The following is a 23,331-nucleotide window of genomic DNA, read 5'->3' on the forward strand; positions in this document are numbered from 1 at the left end:
GCTCCGGCCGCTGCAGAGCCATTGCCTTTGCGGGGCTTCATTACGCCGCTCTGTGGTGTGGGCGCCCATTCCGCCGCCCGCGCTCCGTCGCCGCTCTGGAGCGCGGCTCAGATTGCGCTGGGTGGAATTTGATATGGCCCCGACCTTTCCGTTGTTGCCTGACCCCGACGTCCGCGCGTCCTTCCCCGATTTACTCTCCCGTTCCCCCGACATACACGCATATGCCCCTTTCTCACATCTCTCCTCGTCCTTTCTCTCTATACCGTTCACAGAATGGGTGAAGTTGGAAGGGATCACAGTGGGTGATCTGCTCCGGTAGGGTTTTGTCCTAGAGCCCATGGTGCAGGATTTCGTCCAGACAGTTCTTGAGTATGTCCAGTGAGAGAGACTTCACACGCTCCCTGGGCAATCCGTTCCAGTGCGCGGTCACTCGCACAGTAAAGAATATTATCCTCCTATTAAGGTGCAACTTTCTGTGCATCAGTTTCTGCCCTATTGCTTGGCACCACCACACTTCACCCGACTCCATCTCTCCGACCTCTCTGGAATGTGTTCTCACAGACTTCCATGAGGCCAGAACGGCACGGTCAGCCTTGGCCCTTTTATGGGTTCTAACAGGCCTGCACATTGAGAAAAAACTCATGCACCTGAGCTCCTGTAAGAGTCTCTCCCAGTGTTATACCATTAATGTGCTTATTTGCAGAGTAGTAGCTTGATTTGGCTGTGGGGATTGTGTGTGTGTTGCACCTTATTATTTAGTATTTCTGACAGGTGATACAGCTGCCTGGCTGTATCACCTGAACTGGGGAGAGACGCCAATGTTTCCATGTCACAAATCCTTAAAAATGCAGTTGTGGTTAAATCCTAGCAGGCAGCCAAGCACCACATGGCCACTCACTCAGGATGAGGGCTAGAAGTGGAAGGGTGAAAGGGATAGTAAACTTGTGGGATTGTGACAAAGATAGTTTTATAATCTTAAGAAATGTAAGGGTCAAAAAAAAAGACATGGATGAAAGAAATTAATAAAGCACGTAAGACAAACAAGTGACATGAAAGAAAATAATTCCATAGTGTCAACCAGCTCAACTGATGCTGAGCCAGCCCCCAAGTAATGGCAGCCCCACCAGCTTCCACCAGTTTTATTACTGAGCACAAGACCCTTTGGGCAGTTGTCTCGCTGTGTCCCTTCCCAATTCCTTGTGGCCCCTATCCTGCTTGCTGGGGCAGAGGAGCAGAAGAGCCCTTGGCTCTGTGTAAGCTCTGCTCAGCAGTATCTAAAACATCCCTGTGTTATCAGCACTGTTCTCAGCACAAACTCAAACCACAGCCCCCTATCAGCTGCTGTGAAGAGAATTAACTGCCCATCCCAATCCACTACAAATGCACACAAGCAAATAATACAGTGGATATAATCCTGCTGTCTCCAACAGGCCATTGAGGAGGAAGGAGGAGATCCTGACGAAATTCCCGTGGCCTCAGAGCTGACCACGAAAAGAATGCCAAAAAGAACTAGCAAAGGTATGGTGTCTGGACACTTGCAGTTCCACTGTTTGCACGTAGCTAGAATTTGGCATGCAGACTTGATTTCTCCTGTTACATTAGTTTAATTTTTTTTTAAATTGCTTCTTACCTTATGGAAAATGGTAAAACTCTTTTGCATTAATGAGCAATAACAATTTTAAGTGATAATATGATACCTGACTGTATTTTATTAGCAAGTCTTGAAAAGTGAAGATGAAACCACAAATTGCAGATGTTTCTGTATTTGTTACCATGTGTAGAATTGTGTCAGGTACAGAGCAAGCAGCTGCAGCATAAGCTCCATGGAAAGCCCCTATAATTATATTTAAACTATATTTAAACTGTAGCTATATTTAACCATATGTTGCTTCAAAATATTAAATATTCTGCGTGCCATGTTACTTGTGGCTTATTTGAATTGCTCATGGCCAGTTCTTAAAGAATATTTTCTGAAAAGAAACAGATTATTAAGCTGCTTCTTCTAAGTCAGACTGGCTAAAAATAGAGAAAGAGCTGTTGTCTTTGAATAGCAGTAGGAGTTTGGGAGTGACAGATGTGCATAAATGTGATTCATGTCCAAGATCTTGAAAGTAAATACTCATTCTGAATACATTTAATTAAGGGAGGTGTTTTTTTGTAACAATCTTAAGGTGTTACTTTTAAATGGATTACCCAGAGGGTGTTGTGTCTTTTTAGGTTTTGAAGTGTTGTGGAATGAGACTGTAGCTTTAGAAAAATACTGTGCTACTTGTAGTTCATGCTCCTGCTTCTTGCTTTTATGGAGTGGCAAGGTGACCTCAGTTATATCCATATGACCCAGACTTCTGAATCCGCCTCGTAATGATTACTTGCTGAAACAAACTGAGTGTTCAAGAGATAATTCACCAAAGCTTAAACATGTTACAAAATGTAGTGCTACATCTCACTGCAGTGATATTGTTTGTAGGAAGGAAGCCAGAAGAAGAAGGTGTGGAAGACAATGGTCTAGAAGAAAACTCCAGAGATGGGCAAGTAAGTGAAATCATGATTGCAGTTACTAAGAAAGTGCATCAGGTAACCTGCAATAACTACACATTTACCCTTTTTCTCTCTGTAGGAGGATATTGAAGCAAATCTGGATACCTTGCAGGATATTGACATGATGGATATTAGTGTTTTAGATGAAGCTGAAATAGATAACAGCAGTGCTGTAGACTGCGGAGAAGATTATAGTCCTGACAATATTCTTGATTCTCTGTCTGATAATAAAGATAATGTCGAAGCAGAAATGAAGGAACTTCCTGATCAGCTAACAGAAAATGAGGTGAGTGAGTAGAGGTCTCTGTAATTTTCCAGAAGATATTTAATAGGGATATGGGTACATAAGGTATTTCAATCCAGTAGAATATCGGATCTGAATGTGATCTGGATTCTATTTCCCATTCACAGCTCTCATGTCCTAGTGTTTTAAGTGGTAAATATTCTTGAGGCTTGAAATGTTCTCAGTAGATGAGTTGCCATCTTCCCTACCTTTCAGTATCACCTTTGCTTGCTGTGAAAGGAGTCTGGAATTGAAAATGCTGTGTTAGTGTCTGTGTTCCCTCTTCCTGTTTATATGTTCTATACGTCAAAGTGTATATATGCATACACCCAGCCATGTAGGTGTTTATGGGGAGAGAGAAAAATACATTTTCAACTTAGGTAATTTGGATATCTTTTTTGCAGACAAAATGCTCTGGTTTAAGGAAGTTGTGTTGTTCTGTTTTCTTATGGAGATTAATAAAAGAAGAACTTCCTGTGTTGCCCTGTTCTGACATTGCCAGGCTTTTGGCTTGGTTTTGAGAGCAGCTTGCAATGTCTTTTGCAGACAGCACAGGGTTATCCATATGTCACATTCACTCCCCAAATATTATCCTTCTTGGATCCTTGTGGGTTTGGGTTTTTTATTTCTTTTAGGCTGTTCACTCACAAAACAGAATATATTCTCCTTCTTTGCCTTCTGCATATCTGCTTCAACTTTTTATCGTTTACCTTCTTTCAACTGAAAAGGGAGATTTTCTCAAAGCCTTTTTGTTTGACTGGTCTGTCAGTGCCATGGGAAAGCCAAGACCCTTGGGCTCAAAAAGTGTCAGCATCCTGTTCTGTGGACCCTTCACTGCGCAGACCCCTGGATCAGAGAGATCACACACAATCAGAGCGTAACAGAGCCCCCTGCCCCAGGTCTCCTCAGCTGAGTGTGTTACTCACTGCAGGCAGCTGTTGGTGCCTTTGAAGGACTCACACCCAACCTTTTATGGAATAACATCATTAATGTCATGGAAAATTGTGACAGCTTAAGGCTTAAGGATTGCTGGTGGTAGTATCTGTCTGAAAAAAAACTCCCCCACTATACTAACCAGCTTTAATTCCTAACAAAAGCTGGCTGGAGTTCATCATGCTTAAGAGTATTCTTACTCAACAGACATCCTTAAAGGGGAGAAGACAGGTTCAGACTGTTACAGTGGAGCCTCCCCTAACTTCTCCACACTTTTAGCTTACTTTTGTACTGTTTTTACATTTAGGTGGAGCTTGAGTGACTCTAGTTGTACGTCCTGTTCACTGGGGGGTGGTCATACCTTGGAGGTGGGTGACATCAGTATTACATCTGAGGTAACCCTTGGCACAGAGCTGTGCGTTTGCCTGGCTCAACAACAAGAAATCTTCTTTGTTTTCCTTTGGTTGACAGCTACTCTGTGGCTTACCAGCTACAAGGTACCTCTGAGTTCCCCCCCTTGCAGGGATTTCAACAGAGCCTGGCTGTGGTGTCTGCACTCCAACAGAGCATTCAAACACAAAGGCTTGGGAGAAAATCTCCCCTTTCATGGGACTGAACACAGAGTCATTGCAACAGCATCCACTTCACCTGAAAGGCAATTTTGTGCTGTTCTGTAAATTAATCTCATGTAACCAATGAATTTTGGTTGCATCTTACCCTCAGCTCTTTAAGGAAGTAAGATTTTTGGGATATGTTTTTGGTTTGGAGAAGTGTAAAGCTGAGTCAGCTTCGTTTCTAACGTGTTTTTTTCATTTAGGAACTAAAGTTAAAAAGTGGGAAAATGAAAAAACATGTTCAGTAACCACAGAAATGTGAAATAAGACTAAGAATAACTTACAAATAGACAATGTCCTGTTAAAATTAAAATGAAAAGTAATTGGAGAAAGATGTTTAAATATGAGGTATGTTTACATGTTGTTCATTTTTGGGTCACACTCTGAAGTAGTAAGTGAGATCTGTCAAGCACTTGAAAATATTTCATGTTTTCTTGAAAGGAAAAATTAAATACAGGTGTATTCTCCTTAAGCTGCTTTTGGTAAGAAATGCTTTCATTCCTTTTTTACTCTTTTAGGAAGATTATGATGAAATTGAAAACAATTTAGAAGCCTCCTCTTCTGATTTAATTGAAATGAAGGTAAACTTAAAATGTAGCTGTATTTCAGATTCTCATGTTAATCAATATGTCATATTATTAATATTTACTCAGTTCTCATACTACAAGAAAGAAAATGTGACTATAATATGAAATTGTAACAGAATCCAAGACATTGGTAACCTTGTTCAGCACGGTCTGTGAAATGAGGGTGCCGTGTGGTTTTCTCCCTACTTTTCAGTCAGCTCTCAAGACTTCCTTCATTTTCATGGCAGATAAAAAGGGACTTGTTGATTTCTTCTCTCTCCCACTGATTATATGAAGTAGTAGCTGGATTTGTTTTTTACTCTGTAATTGGTGTGGTGGTACACAAAGATACTTTATTGGTCTCTTTAAAATTCGGAGTTATTTGAGAGAATGTAGTTGTGGCTGATATTTTGACTTGGCTTTAATGGGCCAGAAAAGTCACCTATATAAAATACTTATTTCCAGTGGACAGTGAAAAAAAGTGCTAAATGTAGTAGATGAATTTGTGTAGTTTCAATTTTGGGATTGGGCAGGTGCTATTTTTCTGTGTTAGATGATACATTCTATAAAGTCCTTATTCTGTGGTCTTTTTTTCCCAAACAGAAAATGGAGAAGCTACACTTGGAGCCAGGTACTGTTAAAGAAAAACATATTCCTGTCTTTTCAACTAATACTTTTTAAACCATTAACTATTAAAAAACCCAAGCAAACAAACATAATTTGCATTATTTTTATAATGGACAATCCAGATCATGCAGGGTCATAGAGATTGGAAACCCAATCATATCCCCAGATCTGTGAAGTGATGCTTGAAATACTTCCAGTGAAATGAAATGGTTTAAAAACCTGTTAAACTACATAAATGGATTTAGAGAAGTTTAATCACAGTTTTAAAAGCTAAATATTCTACTTGTAAACAGATCTTGTGATATTGCACACACCTTAACTCTGTTACTAAGTAGAGAGCAGTGAAAGCAGTAAAAAGATATTGTAGGGCATTAAAGTGTAAAGATTAGTTACTGGATACAGAAGAAAGAAGAGAGTTTCTTCATGGAAATTTCATACAGATACTATTCCCTTTCTGGACTGCAAACACACTCATGCACCATCAGAAGATGCCCAGTTCTCATGTTGGACTGTCTCTGCTAAAAGAATTTCACAGAAATTTAAAAATTGAACTCTCAGTGCCTTGATACGTTCAGTTAAGCATCTCGGACTCTGGAAGCTAACTAGAGAAGAAACAGAGCTGAACGATTTGCTGAAGAATATGAAGGCTGAGCCCGAAGTTTTTTGTTAAATCTGTGGGGGCATTTTTCTTCCCTGTTGAGGTGCTAGGGCTGATTTGGCAGTGTGTGAGAGAGCAGTTAGCGTGGTAGCTGTAACACTGTGTACACTAGGGTTTTCCAATCTCTGTGTAGCTTAGCAGTTCTCTTGGTGTTAGTGTGGCAGCCATGCCAGTTCCACATTTGTGATTGCTGTATTTCCCTGGTGATTAAATCTTGTGCCATTCTATTCCTGTTAAATCCGTAGAAAATGAGAAAATACTCGACATTTTGGGGGAAACTTGTAAATCTGAGCTACTTAACGAAGAACCTCCCGAAGCGGAGCGGCCGCGTGCGCAGGAAGCCAGTCACGCGGGGCCAGCAGAGTAGCAAACGCTCCCAAGGCCTGGAAGCCTCTAGTGGGGAGACAGCGGAGAAAGGCGCAGGTGCCGAAGCCAGAGATAGCAAAGAAGATGGCAAGAGAACAGAAGACAAAGCTAATTCAGAGGAATCTTCCCCTGCCACTAAAGAGTCCTCAGCCAGTGAGGGCGGTGATCAGAAAAAGAGGTTTGTTTTTTCTCCGTTATAGACCAGATGCTATCTTTTATCATTGGTCCTTAAGTGATGCGAATAAGCTGTTTCCTTCAATTGGCCTCCGAGACTGATGAAATTGTAGCCTATTCCTAAAGGTCTCTTTTATTTCTCCATGTGCAGATATTTTTATTTTTTTAAACGCAATGGGTTTGATTTCTTTCCTTCATCAACCTTCAAAGGTTGTTTTCCCAAATTACTCTTATTTGTAATCATCTTCTTAATGTAAGTCTGTTTAAGAATCTGACTTCGTTATTTCTTGTCAGATTTCTTAAATCAAGTATACAAAGGTGTGTTTTCGTTTGCAACATATTTTCTGGTAGGTATTTAATTTTAGCTTTTTTCATAATTTATATTTAGTTACTTTTCTTTCTGACTTGAATAATGTGGTGTTTTTTCTTTAGCCCTGTTGAGGAGGACAGAGATACAAAGATAATCTCAAAAGATGAGAAAGGTATGTTTGTTTTCAAATATAAAACTTCAATGATTGCTTGGATAGCTGTTTGTCTTGGGTGGGTTATTTCAGCAGAAATTGATTGCACTCCAAGCAGTTGTTAAATAGCATAAACTCACTTCTGTCTGGATTTTCTTTATTCACGTTAAAATAAGTATTTTCCTTATATGCATTTTTTCAGAACATGTGCATTGCGCTGTTTTGTTTGTATCTTGATTTTTAAAGGTAGATGTTAATACATGGTTAATACGTCTTTTTTGGCACTGGAGATGCTCACTAACAGCTGTTAGTGAGTCAGGAACCTTTTGCAATCGTGTTTGCTCTACTATACACTTAGAATTCTCCTTCCCATCTTCTGTTTTGCTGAAGTGATTTGGGATCTAGAATTCACATATTTACATGCCACAAATCTTACAGTTTAATGTTGTCTTCAAATTACATTGATTTTATTAAATCTTTGTCCTGCAGATCCTATTCATGGTGCAAGTATGCATCATAAGCAAGAAGAAAATATTTCTATCAGTGTCAGATGCCTTCTTGCTTTTAATACACCAGGCAGCTGAGTCTTTGCAGCTCACCCCACCTCTCTGTTCTCTTCTGCCTGCCCAGGGCTGAAAATTTAGATCTGACTGTTAACATTCTTCTTACATGCTGCTGGCAGGTAGTTCAGCACTTTTAAGTGTGGAAACACCAGCAATTCCTATAAAAAGCAAGAAACTCATTATGAGGTCTGCCTGCCAACTGGACAGGAGGAATTGGTTTGGTTTTAATTGGGGTTTGCAACCCAGACTCACCTCCCTGTCAGCTGCTTTTTCAGAGGTCCTGGGTTATACCTATTTGCACAAGCTGCTGGACCTCCCTTTCAGCCTTGTTAGAGTCAATTTGGGTTCAGTCTGTAATCTTGTGTTCTCTTACTTCAGAATATCTCAGGGAATGTTCTGTGCATGCTGTCATTTACCTAAGGACTCGAGTGTGTTGTTTTTGTGAGACTGAGAAAACTCTTAGCTGGGTTTGCTTTCAAAGCAGCCTTCAGGAGCTTGGGTGTCTGATAACCACCTTGCTCCTGCATCCCACTCTCCAAAGGACATGCTGTGGTCCATAGCATTTGTTTTATTCCTTTTCTGGCTTAGTGAGCAGCAGTGGTGAGAAGGAGCTGCTTGGCTCTGTAACATTCTCTGCATGCAGAGCAAAGTGACTGAGCCAGAAGGAAGCTAAAAAACTATATACAAGTCAGTTCTGACTCATACATTGCTATGTGCCCACCTGTATGAAAGGATTTTATTTGGGATGAAGAATTTTCTATGTTCTGTGCATTCGTTCTGAAAACTGTGTCAACAAGAGTGCAGAAAAAGAAATTCATGAGCTCACCCTGGTGGATTTGGCAGTCAATGGATGCTCATCTGAAAGATGTCTCCAGTGTTGGTGGTTGGCTCCCAACGTCTGCACTGTTCTTGTTTCTAAGTTAAATATTTTCAAGTCCCAGTATTTCTTTGTCTCAAAAGTGCAGTACCATTGCAGGAGCACTTTTTAAAATCTTATGGGAGGGAAGAACCTGGAGATGTTAAGACTGAGCAATCCTTAATCAAAAAGGACATTAACATAGTCTTAAAAATCTTAAGAAACTCATTGGTAAAATAGCAGAAAATAGAAAAATGGGCACTTTCTTCTTTCTCCAGGATTCTGTTGCCAGAGTAACTGCAGGTAGTAATTTCTAAATTGTAGAAATGTGTGGAGTAAAAGCATCAAAGCCTTTGGCTCAGCTTTTTAAAACACCAAGACAATGCATCCCCCATGTATTTGTGTGCATGACATACCTTTGTCCGTGCACTTTTGAGATAGATGATGGCAGGTGTATACTCACCTTTACACAAAAAACCTCTCTGTGGTTTGGGTGTTTTTGTAAGAGATTGATACAAATTACTGCATCCTTTCCTAGGAAACTTGTGTAAATATTGATATCTGTGTTCTCAGTTACTCGTGCCAATGACTGAAATTATCAGGAAGTAGAAGATGGAAAGACACCCAAATAGCATTTTGGAAAGGTTCTGGGAAAAATTCCTTCCCTCGATGAAAGAGGTTCTGTAAAATTCCATATATCACCAAAAAACCACCAAAACAGAAGTATGGAAAACAGGGAGCTGGAGTGAAACCCATTCATTGAGGCCTTGAAACTGCCCAGACTGACAGAAGGACAGTAAAGACATTTCAAAGGAGACTGGAAACAGTATCCTTGTGTAAATGCTTCATGCAAACACTAAACCTTGGAGTTCAGGTCAGTCTTTAGTCACCTGATGTTGGGTGTTCAGACTTGGCAAGTTCATTAGCATTTATTAAATTACCTTTGTAGCTGAGATGGAAAATTGGCCAGGTGTTCTGTAGTTCTTGCATAGCTAAAGCAGGCCAGGTCTTTCCTAACGCCTGCAACTGAAGTCAGACTCTGTATCCCAACTGTGGATCTTTGTGGGCAGAAACAGAGACATTTCCTTGGTTTCTTGATGGTGAATGGCTTTCCTTGGGAGGAATTCTGCATCCCATCAGCATTCCCTTGGAGTTGAGATAAGGAGGCAAGACATGAGCACACCTGGGGTGCAGACACAGTTCCCCACAACTCTTACAGGGCTGCTCTCCTTTCCTGTAAGTTACTGGGATCTATTCTGACATGCTTTCAAGAGCCTCACTTAATTCAGAGATGCCCTTGTCCAGTTGCTTTCTTGAAGAATGATATGAAATATTTCTGTATCAAAACTCGTAGTTCCACCCAAATTTTTGAACTTGTAATGCTCCTTACCTTCAGCAAAGCAAATCATGGGAGGAGAGTGTCACACAATGCATTTCACTTGCTCTGTGATTTTAAAAAGTTAAAAATCTGTGATCCTGCTCCATTTTAATTCGCATAATAATTCAAGTAATTAATTCAAATAATTAGGATTTGGGGTATGTTTTGGTTTTGTCTCTTTGTTTTCCCAACTAGGTCGCAGTGCTGGCAGTTCTGGTAGAAACTTTTGGGTGAGTGGATTGGCTTCCACCACCAGAGCTACAGATCTGAAGAATCTGTTTAGCAAATATGGAAAGGTAAGGGGTTATTTTTGTTGGTTTCTTTTTGTTCCAGTGTTTGTTTGGTTTGGTTTTTTTGGCTAGAAACTGTGTTAATAAGACTTTTTAAGCTCCCATCACTGAAGTACCAACAAAAGGAATCCAATTATCAAGAATATTGTGGGATATCAAGGAAAAAATAACACTGAATGACTGGGGGTTTTTTTATTCTGTTGCTCACTTCCAAACAAATACAAAATTCCCTTTGTGATCCTTTATTTGAAATAGTCAATAACTTTACACATTTTTCTGTCTCCTGTGCTGCAGTATGGTATCTTCACCTGCTGAAAATTCACAGTCAGCTGTGAATTTAATGTTTATTAAAGACTTCTTTAGGACTAAGTAAAATATGCAGTAAATGTTGAGACAAAATTGCTGGGGAGTATCTTAGGAATTGCCTTAGTACCTAAAGTTTCATTTTTGTCAAGAGTTGGCAGTTCCTTTAAAAAACACTTGTTTGGGTAGTTTGGGATATGGGGAGGTGTTGTTTGGTTTTGCTGGCAGGAGAGGTCCTGCAGTTGCTGTTAAGGAAAGACAAAATGTCAAATCTCCCTGTCAGCTGGAAAATGGAAAGAGCTCAATAAAAAGCTGATAGCAGAGCCATCAGTAAGGATTTTTGTCAGACCTCTGAGGCCTATTTACAGATTACTGTCAGCTGATTGTAGTAAAAGCAAATGGTATGTGCTGACAACCTGCCATTGAATGTTTTACTGATGAAAATACTCTGAAACTTAAATATGCCTTTACAGATAGGTACAAAAATGGATTAATTGTAGCACAGCTTGGAGTTTGAAAGTCATGGGACTGGTAAAACCTTTTTAATGCTCCTTGTGACACAATACTTCCATTGATTTGCTTAGAATTCCATCTGGTAACCAAAAATGTTGATTATAGAGATGTGCCAGTAAATTTTAAATGTGATTAAAAAGTAAACAACAAACAACTTAGTATTTGGTTCTAGATAGATGTCATGGTGCCATTTAGTCATTTAAATAAAATATTGTTATTTTCTTCAGGGTATTAGCAGAGGCAGAGCTTCCTGGAAGTAGATGTACATGTGCAATAAATTAAATGCTCAGAAGTAGGTTCTTCATTCAGCTGTACTTTGAAACATCACACCTGAAATATGATTGATTTCTCTATTACAAAGTGAGCTGCATTGAATATCTGAGCATAAATAAACACCATTTGTGTGCCTTTTTCAAGCTCTAGTTTTTGGGGAAACTTCCTGTTTTGTAAAGAAGATTGCAGATAACATTGCTGATGTGCCTCAGCAGTGACATACAAACATTTTTTGGAGGGAAGCTGGCACTTAGCAGTTGAGCATTAGTGTGTATGTGGAAATTGCCTTAAAAATTTGTATTGGTTTTTACTATTTTATACTTGAGCAAAGTGATTTTGTTGATGTAGAGTTAGATGCCCTTTTTTTTTGATATTGTTCCCTTGTGGTCTTTCTCCAGAAGAGAATTCAGTCTTTGGCTCCCACCTCTTGATTCAGCTTTTGTAGCATTCCATTGGTAAAAGAAACATAGCTCCAAGCAATGCTCCTTTTGTATTTGTTAATCTCTCAAAACCAGAAGTTTCCTGCGTGGCAATGGCCAGGAATTAAAAAGAGCAGAAAAGGAGCTTGTAGTTCTTGCTGTTAAACGTGAGGGATTTGTCACAGGGAGAGTAATTCCTGGTTTTTTTGGGAAGGTGGTGGGTGCCAAGGTGGTGACCAACGCTCGCAGTCCTGGCGCTCGCTGCTACGGCTTTGTCACGATGTCCACGGCCGAGGAGGCCACAAAGTGCATCACTCACCTGCACAAGACAGAGCTGCATGGCAAGATCATTTCTGTGGAAAAAGTGAGTACTTGTCCTCAAAGATACCGAGTTCCCACCAGATTGTGCAAATGATCGAGGCCACATTCTCAGCTGATGATGTGCAAAATAAATTTCAGGCAAAAAATGAACCTGCTGGGAAGAAGACAAGTGAAAAAAAAGAGAGTGAAGCAAAGAGAGAAACAGTCAGTGAGAGGTACTGTGTTGAAAATTCTCCTACCAAAGGTGTTTTCTGTTCTTCAGTCTGTGTTGATGTCAGGAAAAACTAAAGTTACAATAAGAATTTCTGTGGCAAACATTCAAAAACAGGAGTACATGGATTTTTTCAGCTTTTACTACAAGATAAACGTCACTTGATGTTCAGTGCCTAATTTAAAATGTTTCTATTGCATGCTTTAAAGTAGGCACTGGAAAGTTGCATTTTCAAGCACACGCTTTAAATTTAGCCTTATTTGGGGTTTAGTAATAATTGTGGAGCTTTCATGTCTTAAGTCTGTAGGAAAGACCATTTGAGAATTTCACTTTCTCCTTACCTTGTGTCTCTCACTGGAATAGAGTTTCCTCCAGGTCCCAGACAGTTAAAAGAAAATTGTCCAAGATCTGTTCCCAGATTGTGTTCCTCCTGAGCACTGTGCTCTTCCTCTCTAGCATTACTGAAAGTAGCTGATTAAGGCACTAAGAGAGTGAATTAAACACTAAGCACTTTGCCTTAATTATCTTCTCGGGGCATAACTTCTCTTAAATGCAACTTGCTGAGAACTTCTTGCTTTTATTTCACCAAGTTGCCTGACAAAAACAGTTCATTGTCACGTTGTGTGAGAAACTTTGTGGACATTAAGCACATGGTGTGCTTAATGGTGTGAATTTGTCCTCATGCTTCCAGTTGAGATACCTGAATCCTGGCCAAGTTCTGACACCTGCACGGGATGGTCTGAATATCTTGTTTTATGGAGCAGGAAGTTGTGGAAGGAAAAGTTTGGAAGTCTAATTATGGTTGTTACACATCAGAATTCTACTTTGTTGGTGTGTTGTTGGCATTTTCCTTGAATTTTCTTTTCTCTTAGTCTGTATTAGTCTAATCTGTATCAATATCTATCCACAGACCTGGCGGTGCTAAAAGGGATGAGAAATCTGACCAAAGAGATGATCCTAAAAAGACAGAAGACAAAGATGAAAAGGAAAAAAAAGATAAAGATGAGCAGAAGTCTGGTTCATCAGATCAACCTAAAACTGTTAAATCAGGTAATTTGACTGTTGTTTTTTTTAATAGAGTAAAAGATATGTTGATGTAGGAATATTTAATTGTAGGTAGTTCTTTCCAAAGAAATGTTCTAGGATTGTTTCTGATTGGAAATCCAGAATGTATAAGGGGAAGGGGAGATGTTTGACATTGTGCAATCCTTAAAAGAAGTACCTGGGTTAGGTGGAGTGAAAGAATTGGTTTTGAAGAGAGAGTTAAATGCCCATTCTCACATTTTAGAGAACAGAACTTCTGGCGTAGCAATGAGTGGTGTACATCATGTAGTTTGATTGGTTTTTCCCACTTCTGATTTATTTAGGAAGTAAAGGAACAGAGAGAACAGTAGTCATGGATAAATCCAAAGGAGAACCTGTTATTAGTGTGAAAACATCCACTACATCAAAAGACAGAGTAAGTAATGCTTCTGCATGGAAAACATCTTCCTTAGAAACAAATCCTGAATCCTGCCAGGCTACATGCAACCCACACTTGTCTTGCCAGTTTGTCAAATTAGAGTTTCTGTAGCAGGGATTTAGATCTTAATTACTAAAATACCTCTCATTTGGCCAACACCATATTCAGCACTCAAATCCTGCCAAACAAATGAGGCAAGGTATTACTGTCTTAATATATGGTGTCTGTAACGTTAGAAAAAGAACAGCTTTTGGAAAAAAGCAGGGCCCAACCTTGGAGATACGAACTGTACAAATGGAAACAGAGCTTAAGAGTATTGTTTGTGATGGTTGTCGTTTAATAAATTAAAGTTTCTCTTTTAAATACAGAGTGTTAAGAGCCAGGACCGCAAATCAGAGAGCAGAGAGAGACAAGGGATTGTCCCCTTTGACAAAATCAAAGCACAGCGAAAAATGAGGGAGGCAGAGCAGCGCCGGTAAGAGCAGCACTGACATCGTTTGGGTTTTTTTGCCTAAAATATATATATCTTTTATTTTTATTAAAATAAGACTGAGAGAGAAAAAGGCCTTCAATTTTTTTTCCCCTCTTGTAACTTTGTTTATTTTTATGGGTATCTGTTGAACTTAATTTAGGTATTTAATTCTTTTTGGTGGGGCTTTTTCTTTGTTTCATATGTTTAATAGATTCATGTTTAAAGGTGATAATTGCCACCCTTCAGATTCCTTGCTAGAACTGTGACCTGAATTCCATGTTTTCTGCACATTACAAAACTTTATTTCTCACCTGACAGTAGTTGAATTGAACAGGGGGAAAATGCTTTTGTTATTTTTATTGGAAAGGAAAAAGTTTCTCCCTCATAGTTAAATTCCTGAGCTTTAGTGGAGTCATTATCCACCATACCATCCCAGCTCTCTTCACAGAAATAAAATATTCTTCACAGATATTTTGTTTCAGTATAAGAAATGAACTGTGGGCAATTGGATTCAGATTCTCCTGACCGTATGGAAGTATATGTGGGCAATTGGATTCACATTCTCATGACCATATAGAAGTATTCACCCCCAGGGTGGGTTTTGTGGGAGTCATTTGATCAGTCTCTAAATAAATTCATGTGTACACTGAATATCTTTCCCTCCATGCCCTTCCCAGGGAGATCATGCAAGTTTGCAGCCACTGTGGTTTTAATTTTTAACACTTTGCCTTTTATTTTACCTTGCTTTATTCTTTGGAGCATTCCACGTGTAACTTTTGCCTGTTGAAACAGCACACGCGAGCGCCGGGAGAGGCAGCAGCACCTCCAGACCATCCGTGAACGGGAAGAGAGGGAGAGGCTCGAGATTGCTCGGGAGAGACTGGAAATCGAACGGCAGCGTCTGGAACGGGAACGGATGGAGAGGGAGAGGCTGGAAAGGGAACGGATGCACATCGAGCACGAGAGGAGGAGGGAGCAGGATCGGATCCAGCGCGAGAGGGAGGAGCTGCGGCGCCAGCACGAGCAGCTGCGCTACGAGCAGGAGCGGCGCTCTGCCATGAGGAGACCTTATGACATAGATGGCAGGTAAAGCCACCAAATCCAAGTGATGCCACTGGAAAACATCACTGCTGGGTTCTGTCTCACCAGCCTGGGCTGGAAAAAGCCGTACATGTGCTCTCAGCAGTTGTTGGTTGCATTGAGATGATCATATTTAATAGCTCAGGCTTTTCAACGCCCTTTTGAACTTAATTACCCTTCTTTTGGTTTGGAAGGAGGACCAATATCAAAAGGCATTATCTGGGCTAAAATGAGTCTGTTCTGTCTTTCAGGAGGGATGATCCCTACTGGCCAGAGGCAAAACGAATGGCCATGAATGACAGGTACCACTCAGATTTCAGTCGCCAGGATCGTTTCCATGACTTCGATCACAGGGATCGTGGGCGTTACCAGGAGCATTCAATAGACAGGTTGGAGTCTTACCTCCACTCGTGCCTGAAAACAAAAGACAAAAATACGTTTTTAATGTCACATTTTGCTGCCTTTACTTAAAGTAGGTGTGTGCTTGGTTTGCATTTTATTTTTCAAGTGCTGTTTAGTGGCTGTGGTCTTTCTCTTCCAAAACCATGAAAAGATTTGTACTGTGACATGAGTTAAAGCTTCTGGCAGGCTTGGGCAAAGTATTTTTACAATTCTACATATTTATAGGATTCTGGAAAACTTCTCAATAATATTTTAGGCACCTAGAATTCTAACAAGAATATTTTGGTTTATACCTTAGGACTAACTGGATTTTCCAGGAATCCAAAATGTGTCATGGTTTCCATATGTTCCAGCTGTTTATGCCTTTTGTTGATGTGACACGATGTGCAGGATTTTTCATCTGTGTTTTACATAGATGGATTTTTACAGACTGCTGTGTGTTTTACTACCACAGTCTGATTCTAATCATCTGTTTCTAGGAGAGATGGCTCCAGGACAATTATGGGAGATCGGGATGGACAAGTGAGTTGCTTTATAGAGCTACAGAAATATCTTAACATCTTATAACCTGATTTTCTATAGTGTGTGTGAGATTAAATTTCAGTAGTTGAGAATTACATTATATCCACCAAAATATGTTTGAGTAATCAGATTGTCTTGTTTTCTTCAGTAGGATGAAATTCAGTTCAAAGACTTACTATAGAAGCTAGATATAATTATTCTGATAGAAATCAAAGCAAGTGAGTTGTGTCAAAAGAGAGTATTCCGAAAGATTGCATAGAAGAGGCAAAAGTACAAAAATACATATTCACTCTGAGGTTACATGGAAGTAAGAGCTGAACTGTCGAGATGTTTGTGTTTGAGGGCGGGGGAAGGACCTTCAGGGCTCATTCAAGCAGTGAGAGATTAATTTTAGGGAGTCATAGAATCCTCAGTGGCCTTTACTATGAGGTTTGGAGGGACATGGGTAGGCTGGAGAGTTGGGCTGAGGGGAATATCACGAAGTTCAAGAGCAGGAAATGCAGAGTCCTGGGCTTATCTTACCAATGTGCTTTAGCTCCTGATGGGAGGGAGGATATGGATAAGGTGCAGCCAGGTGCCACAGTGGTGCCCACTGACAAGAGTCAGTGAGCACAAACTGAAACACAATTCCACCTGAAGACAATTCAAATCCCCTTTAACTGGCAATGCTAGAACAGGTTGCCTGGAGAACCTGGGAAGATCCTCAAAACCCACTGGGAGACTCTCCTGGACAGCCTGTCCTGGCTGACCCTGAGTAGATGTCAGGAGGTCCCTTCCCTCCCAGCTGATTCTGAGATGGAGGAATTACAGCTGAGCAGGTTTAAACAGTGAGCAGGTCTGTGTGTGCAGCCCTGTAAGAGCTCTCTGTGCCTTCCAGCATTACCCAGACGAGCGCCACGGAGGCCCCGACCGGCACTCGCGGGACTCCCGGGAGAGCTGGGGCAGCTACGGCTCTGACAGAAGGATGAGTGAGAGCAGAGGGATACCCCCACAGTCACGGTGAGTACTAAAAGCACCTCTTCTTGTGCACCTAAGGAGTATTTCCATATGTCAAAGTTTTTGGAAGTACAGTTCTTTTTTTTCCAGCTTTCACCACAGCGTTGGATGGACTGCAAATGTTTTGATGCCGTGTGCATCAAAACGTGCACTTGGAATGATTTTTTTTTAATACCTCCACATCTTAAAGTCATCATGCTTTCCATTAATTTTAACTAATATTCCTATGAAAGCTTGCTATTTTCAGAATAGTGGTTCTTCCTCGGTATTTTATTTAGTTGTCATCTTGGTTTGAGCAGAAAGATTCTTCTGAGATTTGACTTAGCAGCACTATAAATACAAGATTCACATGAGCCTTGGTAAAGCATTTGAGTACGTTTGTGACTTGGATTCAAATATAAAAACTATTTCTTGTGCTCTGGCTCATATGAGAAGATGGGAACTTCATGTTTTTACAGGGATGGACGTGACTGGGGAGATCACAGTCGAAAGTTTGAAGGGCACCAAGATCGTTCCTGGCAGAGCAGCGTGGATGGAGGGATGATAGGACGGGATCATGAGCGATGGCAAGGTATGGTTCTTGCACAGCTCCTTAGCTGTGCCATGTAAAGAAGAAAATACAGACATTATTCTTGGAGATGAAGTAAAACTTGCTGTGGATATAAAGGGAGCATTTGAACTTCTTTAGGTGGCGGTAGAGGCAGACCGGGCCATGTGATGCATCGTGGAGGCATGTCAGGGTAAGAACTTTAAAAGCAGCAAAGTAGTTTTCTTCCTTTTAAGGGGCATTTCTTCTATTTAAATTAGCCAGAGAAACATTTTATGGGAGTAAATCAGTTATCTAATATCTTATCAGTTATCTAATTTGTTACTTAAGTGTCAAGGAATAATAAAATAATCCCCATGGCTTTTATATAGTGCATCCTATGGAAGAGTGAAAAATCATGCAAAAAGAACACCCGTTCTAGCAATCTGACTGTACCAGCATGAGAGAACATTAAAATGTCCAAATCCCTTTCCAGGCGTGGCAGTTTCATGCAGGGTGGCAATCAGAGTCAGATCATGCACGGAGGAGGAATGCAAGGAGAAGGATTTGCTGGCCAGGAAAGAGCAAACAGACCGAACGATCCTCGTTTCAACCGTCGCTACTGATTGTGTTTGGTTTTTCATGCAAGGTGGCAAGTGAAACAGATCTGTTACCCAGGGTTACCATTAATTGTAACTTATGGGCTACTGTAAGTGTAATTTTTTTTAAGCTGCTGCCATATTATGTCACTCAATCCAATGTGAACTCATTTGTTTTGTAAGGTGTTGTTCATATCCCATTTAAAAATGTTTGTTAATGAAGCATTCCATTTTCCATAAATAAATGCCAGTTTACAGTTACTTGCTTTGTTTCAGCAGTCCCTGTCAAACTGATTTCTTCAGCTGTATGTTAAACCATTTAAATCTGTGTCAAAGATGGAAGTGTCAAAATGCCTTACAGGTGTCCCTTCGCACTCCCAGAAATAATGAAATACTGTGGTTTACCTCAGAGCTGTCAAAGTTAACAACCAGCCCATGTGCCACCATGAGTGAACGTTGGTGGATCAGAGTGGTCAAAATTTGAACACCCTGCCACTGCAAAATTGCCATAGGAGCTTGTAGGGCAAGTAGTGAAGAATTCTTTTCATCTGGTCTCATGTGCAAGATAATGTCTGAAAAAGGAGTTACATTCTGTGATAGCAGCACAGCTTCTGTAAGAGACAGTGCAGAGGTGCTTGTGAACCCACAATCACTTTATTTAGCTTCTGATGGATCAGGGTAGCCCAAAACTCCACCAGTTTTAGCCCAGTAATTTTACCTAGCAATCTATAACTGCCTTAGAAGTAATCCATAATTTCCTTAGAAGCAGCCACTGGCTGTACTTTAGATTCATTTTAAGAATGTGTTGAGGACCTAACATGATTGAGATTGGTGAAAATGATCTGTTGCTTTGTCAAATCCAAATTATGATTTATCTTTGTGCAGATACCTCTGGAGCAACATGACCTTAGCCTTACCCTAAAATGGTTTTTATGATGCCAAGAGGAAAAAAAATCCTGTTACTTTCATTTGTAGGGTCACTGGGGTTTTTTCCATCTTCAGAGAAGGGGTTTTTATGAGTTGCCTGAAGATATTTTTTCATTCATCAATGGAGAAAGCATATTACAACAATGAAGCTTAGGAGAGCAATCATCAAAGGGCAAAAAAGTGGTAGAGAAGGTCCTGAAAAGCACAGAGAACTCGAGTTCTAAGCATACCAGAGCTGCAGTATTCTGTTTGTACACAGTGTGCTTTGTTCAGAGTGGTTATATTTGGTTTGTAGCAAAAGCCAGAGAGAGGATAACTCTGTAGATGAGTGTCAGAATTTCCTTAGTGGGAGGTTTGGCTCAGTGAGATGGGGAGTAGACCTGGAACCGAAGTTGTGCTGCTTCAAGATCAGTGGACATTGGAAAGTTAGGGAAGAAATGGGGCATTGAGAGAGGTTATCTGGGTTCTGGAGTGAGGTGAAGCATCTGGCACCTGCAGGACACAACTCCCAAGGTTTACTGAGCTTGCAGCTTCCATCTGGACCATCAGCTTTAAGAGCTGCTGATGGACCCATCCTTCAGGAATTAACTTAAGCACTTTTTAAAGCCATTTGCATCTTAAGCAAATCCTCTGAAATCTCTGGGCAGTTGGCTTCATCGTGTATCTATTTGTTAAAAACGGAAACAAAATTGCAAATCCTTCTTTATCCTCCTGTTTTAAATTTGCTTCCTAATTTGAGTAAGGACTCAACCTTCTCTCCCCTCCCACTGCTGTTTCCTGTTCCACAGTTGTGTTTTGGCTCATTCTGTAATTATAACAATCCCATCAAAAAGGGTTAAAAACACAGAATCAATCTGTAACTTTATTTTACAATACTGATGCCTTCCAGGCTATTGGTGCCCCTTACATTTGTCTTGGCTGTGACTGAAAAGTGACCTCATGAAAGTTTTCATCTATGTTAAAATGAAAATATGCACAGTCTGCCAACTGGGGCACAGTGGATGCTAACAGAATGTTTCATGCAGATAAACTGCTCACTTACTCTCCCCTGTGCTTGTCTGATCATCCTAGGCCATCTTTTACAGCGTATTTTACTGTTACCTTGGTTTTTAAAATTTTTTTTTAACTCTTGTTGGCTTGGTTTGAATTAGATGGCATTCACCGTCAAGATTAATTCAGCTTCAGAATAATCTGTTTAGTTTCCAAGCTTTAGAACAGAGGCTGTTCCTCAGCACATGGCCATCACTTCATTCCAACTTATCTGTGATCCCTGGAGCCTTTGATCACTGCTAAGACAAAGCAACTGTTCCACTCTGTAGGCTAAAACCAACCCAAATACAAATGGAAGTTCCAAAGTCTTTTATTGTAGCCCTTACATGGCCGAGCTGCCCTCCAGAGGGATGGACTGAGAGAATCCTGAACCCTGGAGAACGTGTTCATTTCACAAGATCCTTCACGTATTTCCAGCCTTCCATTGTGTATTCACAGGCCCTGGTGGGAGCTACAGACAAGGCAGACATGACTGTGTGCACTCCTGCAAGGAAAGCAGAGAAGAATTACCCCAAGATCACCATCATTCGAGCCCAATTTCCAACTCCATCATAGTAGATCTCTTTAAACCCTGAGCTCTAACTCAGCTTTTAAACACACTGTGGCCTGAATGATTCGTGCTTCCAGTACAGCTTTATTGTCTCAACAGCATTTGTGACACAGAAATTCCAACTTCAGCACCTGTACATGAGTTAAGACAATTACAAGACTGAGCTGGGTTCTTTGTTTAAGTCCTGTTTTATTTCTGGCCTTGCCACAGACTCCATGGGTGATGCTGGACATGTCACAGTATTTGTGGACTGTGTTTCCCCACAATTATATGAAGACTCTTTGCTGCACCATAGAAACTATATATTACTGAATACTTCTAACATGCTTTGGCCTTCAAACAAAAATATCTAAAATTCTAATAACAGTGGGAATGCTCATCCCTTCTGAAAAGCTGTTCAGACTCAGTTAGTGAGCAGTTATTTTACCTTTATTCCAGGAATCAGAGAGGGAAAAGTCAAATTTTGGAGTGGCGGGGAGCTAGAAAGAGAGAGAGAAACAAAATATCAGCACTTGAGGGGTTTCACTGGGAATTCACATCACCTTGGCAAAGCCTCTTGACCTCAGATGTCAAAAATACTTAGGTGCCTACTCTCTGTAAGCCTCAAATGATGCTTTAAGTCTGGGCTTTGCTCTTTCCTGCAATATAAAGTAGGTGCAAAAGGTAGAAAATATTATTTAGGTGCTACTGAAAAAAAAACATCTCTGTGGTTGTCTCCTTGCAGCAGACTGTTAGTTTGTAACTGTCTGTAATTATGAAAAACCTTTTCAAACTTCAAGCAAAGGCCTCCTGTTTTCTGAGGATTTTAAAAACTAAGAACTACTCATAGAGGAGGGGTCTCTTCAAGCAGTTTAAATTCAACTTGATGAACTGCTGGCAATGTAAGAAATTGGGAGGATAATATATTCATTGGTTCTTTTTAAACATGTAGGATCCTTCAAAAGAAGCTTGGGAATACCACTACATAGGGAAATATCTCCCAGAGCATGTGTGCAATCCCCTCCTTGACCCTGCACAGGGCTGGTCACCCCTTCTCCACTGAAATAACATCTGTGAGCAATGTCTCTGCCCCAAATTCAGAATTTTATTTGCCTTCCATTTCAATCCTCTTTAAAATATTTGCCATGTGAAATCCACTTTCAACAGTAAAACTCCTGCCAGCCTCACTGGAATCAGAGTATCACCCCCGTATTTTCTCTTCCTCATTCAGAGGAGGTGTCTGTGTTGCAGGGATCACCTGAGCAGCCCTTACCTCCCAGCCCAGGTAATTTGTCCACTCTTGGATAGCTGGAGGCAGCGTTTCTTGAGCTTTTTTGAGTGCTTCAGCACCTTGTGTGCCACTGCCCAGCAGCCCCTGGTCATATGCCACGTACACAGCAGCTCCAGCCAGGCCTCCTTTGATGAGAAACCTGAAAGAGTTGAAATCAGAACAGTTCAGTTCACGTTATGACCATCAGTGCATCTTTCTCAGTGGTTGTGACTGCCAAGGAGATGGTATCAATAACGAAATCTCATGTCTTACTGCAGGCAAAAATCAGCAGAAAAATACCTACCTACCTTCCTTGCCTTCCTAGGACAACTATTCCCTGTCAGCCCCTTGAAACTGCACCAAATTCACATTTTATCAGTGATGGTTTTCAAGAAAAAAAAATGAGAAAGTGCCAAGCACCTCAAGAGCATGTGCCACTTTTTAAAGTCTGAGAATCACTGGCGTATACCTCTTCTAAAAGCAACTAAAGGATTTTGCAGTGGGCAAGCCATCCATGTTAATGATGTGGTTCTTCCTATAAATCTGATATTTATCTGATAAACCTGATAGACACCAGTATCTTGTGAAGCTCCTTACAGTCCAGTGAACACCTGGCCATGGTGTTTGCATTGCCAAGGCTTTTAATATTCCCCTACATGATGCACAGTCACCAGTTTTACAGCTGCAATGGCAACCCACAAAAGGGAAGAAGGGAAGAGAATATTTGGCCTTTTTTGGCATTTTCATTATAAATAAGAGATCTGAGGAGACCGACTTTCCCAAACTCACAGGACAGAGAGGTTTCCCCTTTAAAAAAACCAGCAAAAGCTATTGTGCAAAGGGACAACCCAAACCTTGGCAGACAGCGGTACTGCAGTAGTAGGACATACGATAGATACAGCTGACAAGAGAGAGCCATTTTTTTAAGTCGTGCATTCACACGCATTTTGGGGAAAAGGGATTTCTCTGCTAAAATGCATTGTTCGCTCCCAAGGACACCCTTCTGCACTTCCTCGCTACGGGTGTACGTCCAGATCCGAGCGTCGCGCTGTTCTCGGCCTTGTGTTACGCGTCCATGCTTGTCCCCAGACAGCGCCAGAGCCCTGCCCGGCTTGTGCAGACACACACGGGGAGCTCCCAGGCGCTGGG

At 40.8% G+C, this 23,331-nt stretch overlaps 2 protein-coding genes across 2 annotated transcripts in view; one reads left to right on the top strand and one right to left on the bottom strand.

The window, feature by feature from the left end:
* LOC103622115 (scaffold attachment factor B1-like) overlaps positions 1-18,667 on the top strand; it is an 18,990-nt gene extending 323 nt beyond the window's left edge. The window contains 21 exon segments of the mRNA XM_017743799.1: positions 1,414-1,518; positions 2,468-2,532; positions 2,618-2,824; positions 4,887-4,949; positions 5,538-5,565; positions 6,465-6,575; positions 6,577-6,763; positions 7,192-7,241; positions 10,213-10,313; positions 12,030-12,179; positions 12,275-12,351; positions 13,258-13,397; positions 13,715-13,806; positions 14,178-14,284; positions 15,074-15,367; positions 15,613-15,750; positions 16,243-16,285; positions 17,163-17,284; positions 17,740-17,852; positions 17,970-18,021; positions 18,304-18,667. Coding sequence (XP_017599288.1) covers positions 1,414-1,518; positions 2,468-2,532; positions 2,618-2,824; positions 4,887-4,949; positions 5,538-5,565; positions 6,465-6,575; positions 6,577-6,763; positions 7,192-7,241; positions 10,213-10,313; positions 12,030-12,179; positions 12,275-12,351; positions 13,258-13,397; positions 13,715-13,806; positions 14,178-14,284; positions 15,074-15,367; positions 15,613-15,750; positions 16,243-16,285; positions 17,163-17,284; positions 17,740-17,852; positions 17,970-18,021; positions 18,304-18,433 — 2,375 coding nt within the window. The 3' untranslated portion in view covers positions 18,434-18,667.
* A 2,008-nt stretch (positions 18,668-20,675) lies between these two features.
* CUNH19orf70 (chromosome unknown C19orf70 homolog) lies at positions 20,676-22,365 on the bottom strand (the record flags this gene model as incomplete). The annotated part of the gene is made up of 3 exons (XM_017743800.1): positions 20,676-20,867; positions 21,361-21,412; positions 22,186-22,365. Coding segments are annotated over 3 exons (330 nt in total), but the record flags the coding sequence as incomplete, so codon positions are not given.
* Between the last annotated feature and the right edge of the window lie 966 nt (positions 22,366-23,331).

Source organism: Corvus brachyrhynchos, unplaced genomic scaffold (genome assembly GCF_000691975.1).
Source record: "Corvus brachyrhynchos isolate BGI_N302 unplaced genomic scaffold, ASM69197v1 scaffold219, whole genome shotgun sequence".
Taxonomy (NCBI): Eukaryota; Metazoa; Chordata; class Aves; order Passeriformes; family Corvidae; genus Corvus; species Corvus brachyrhynchos.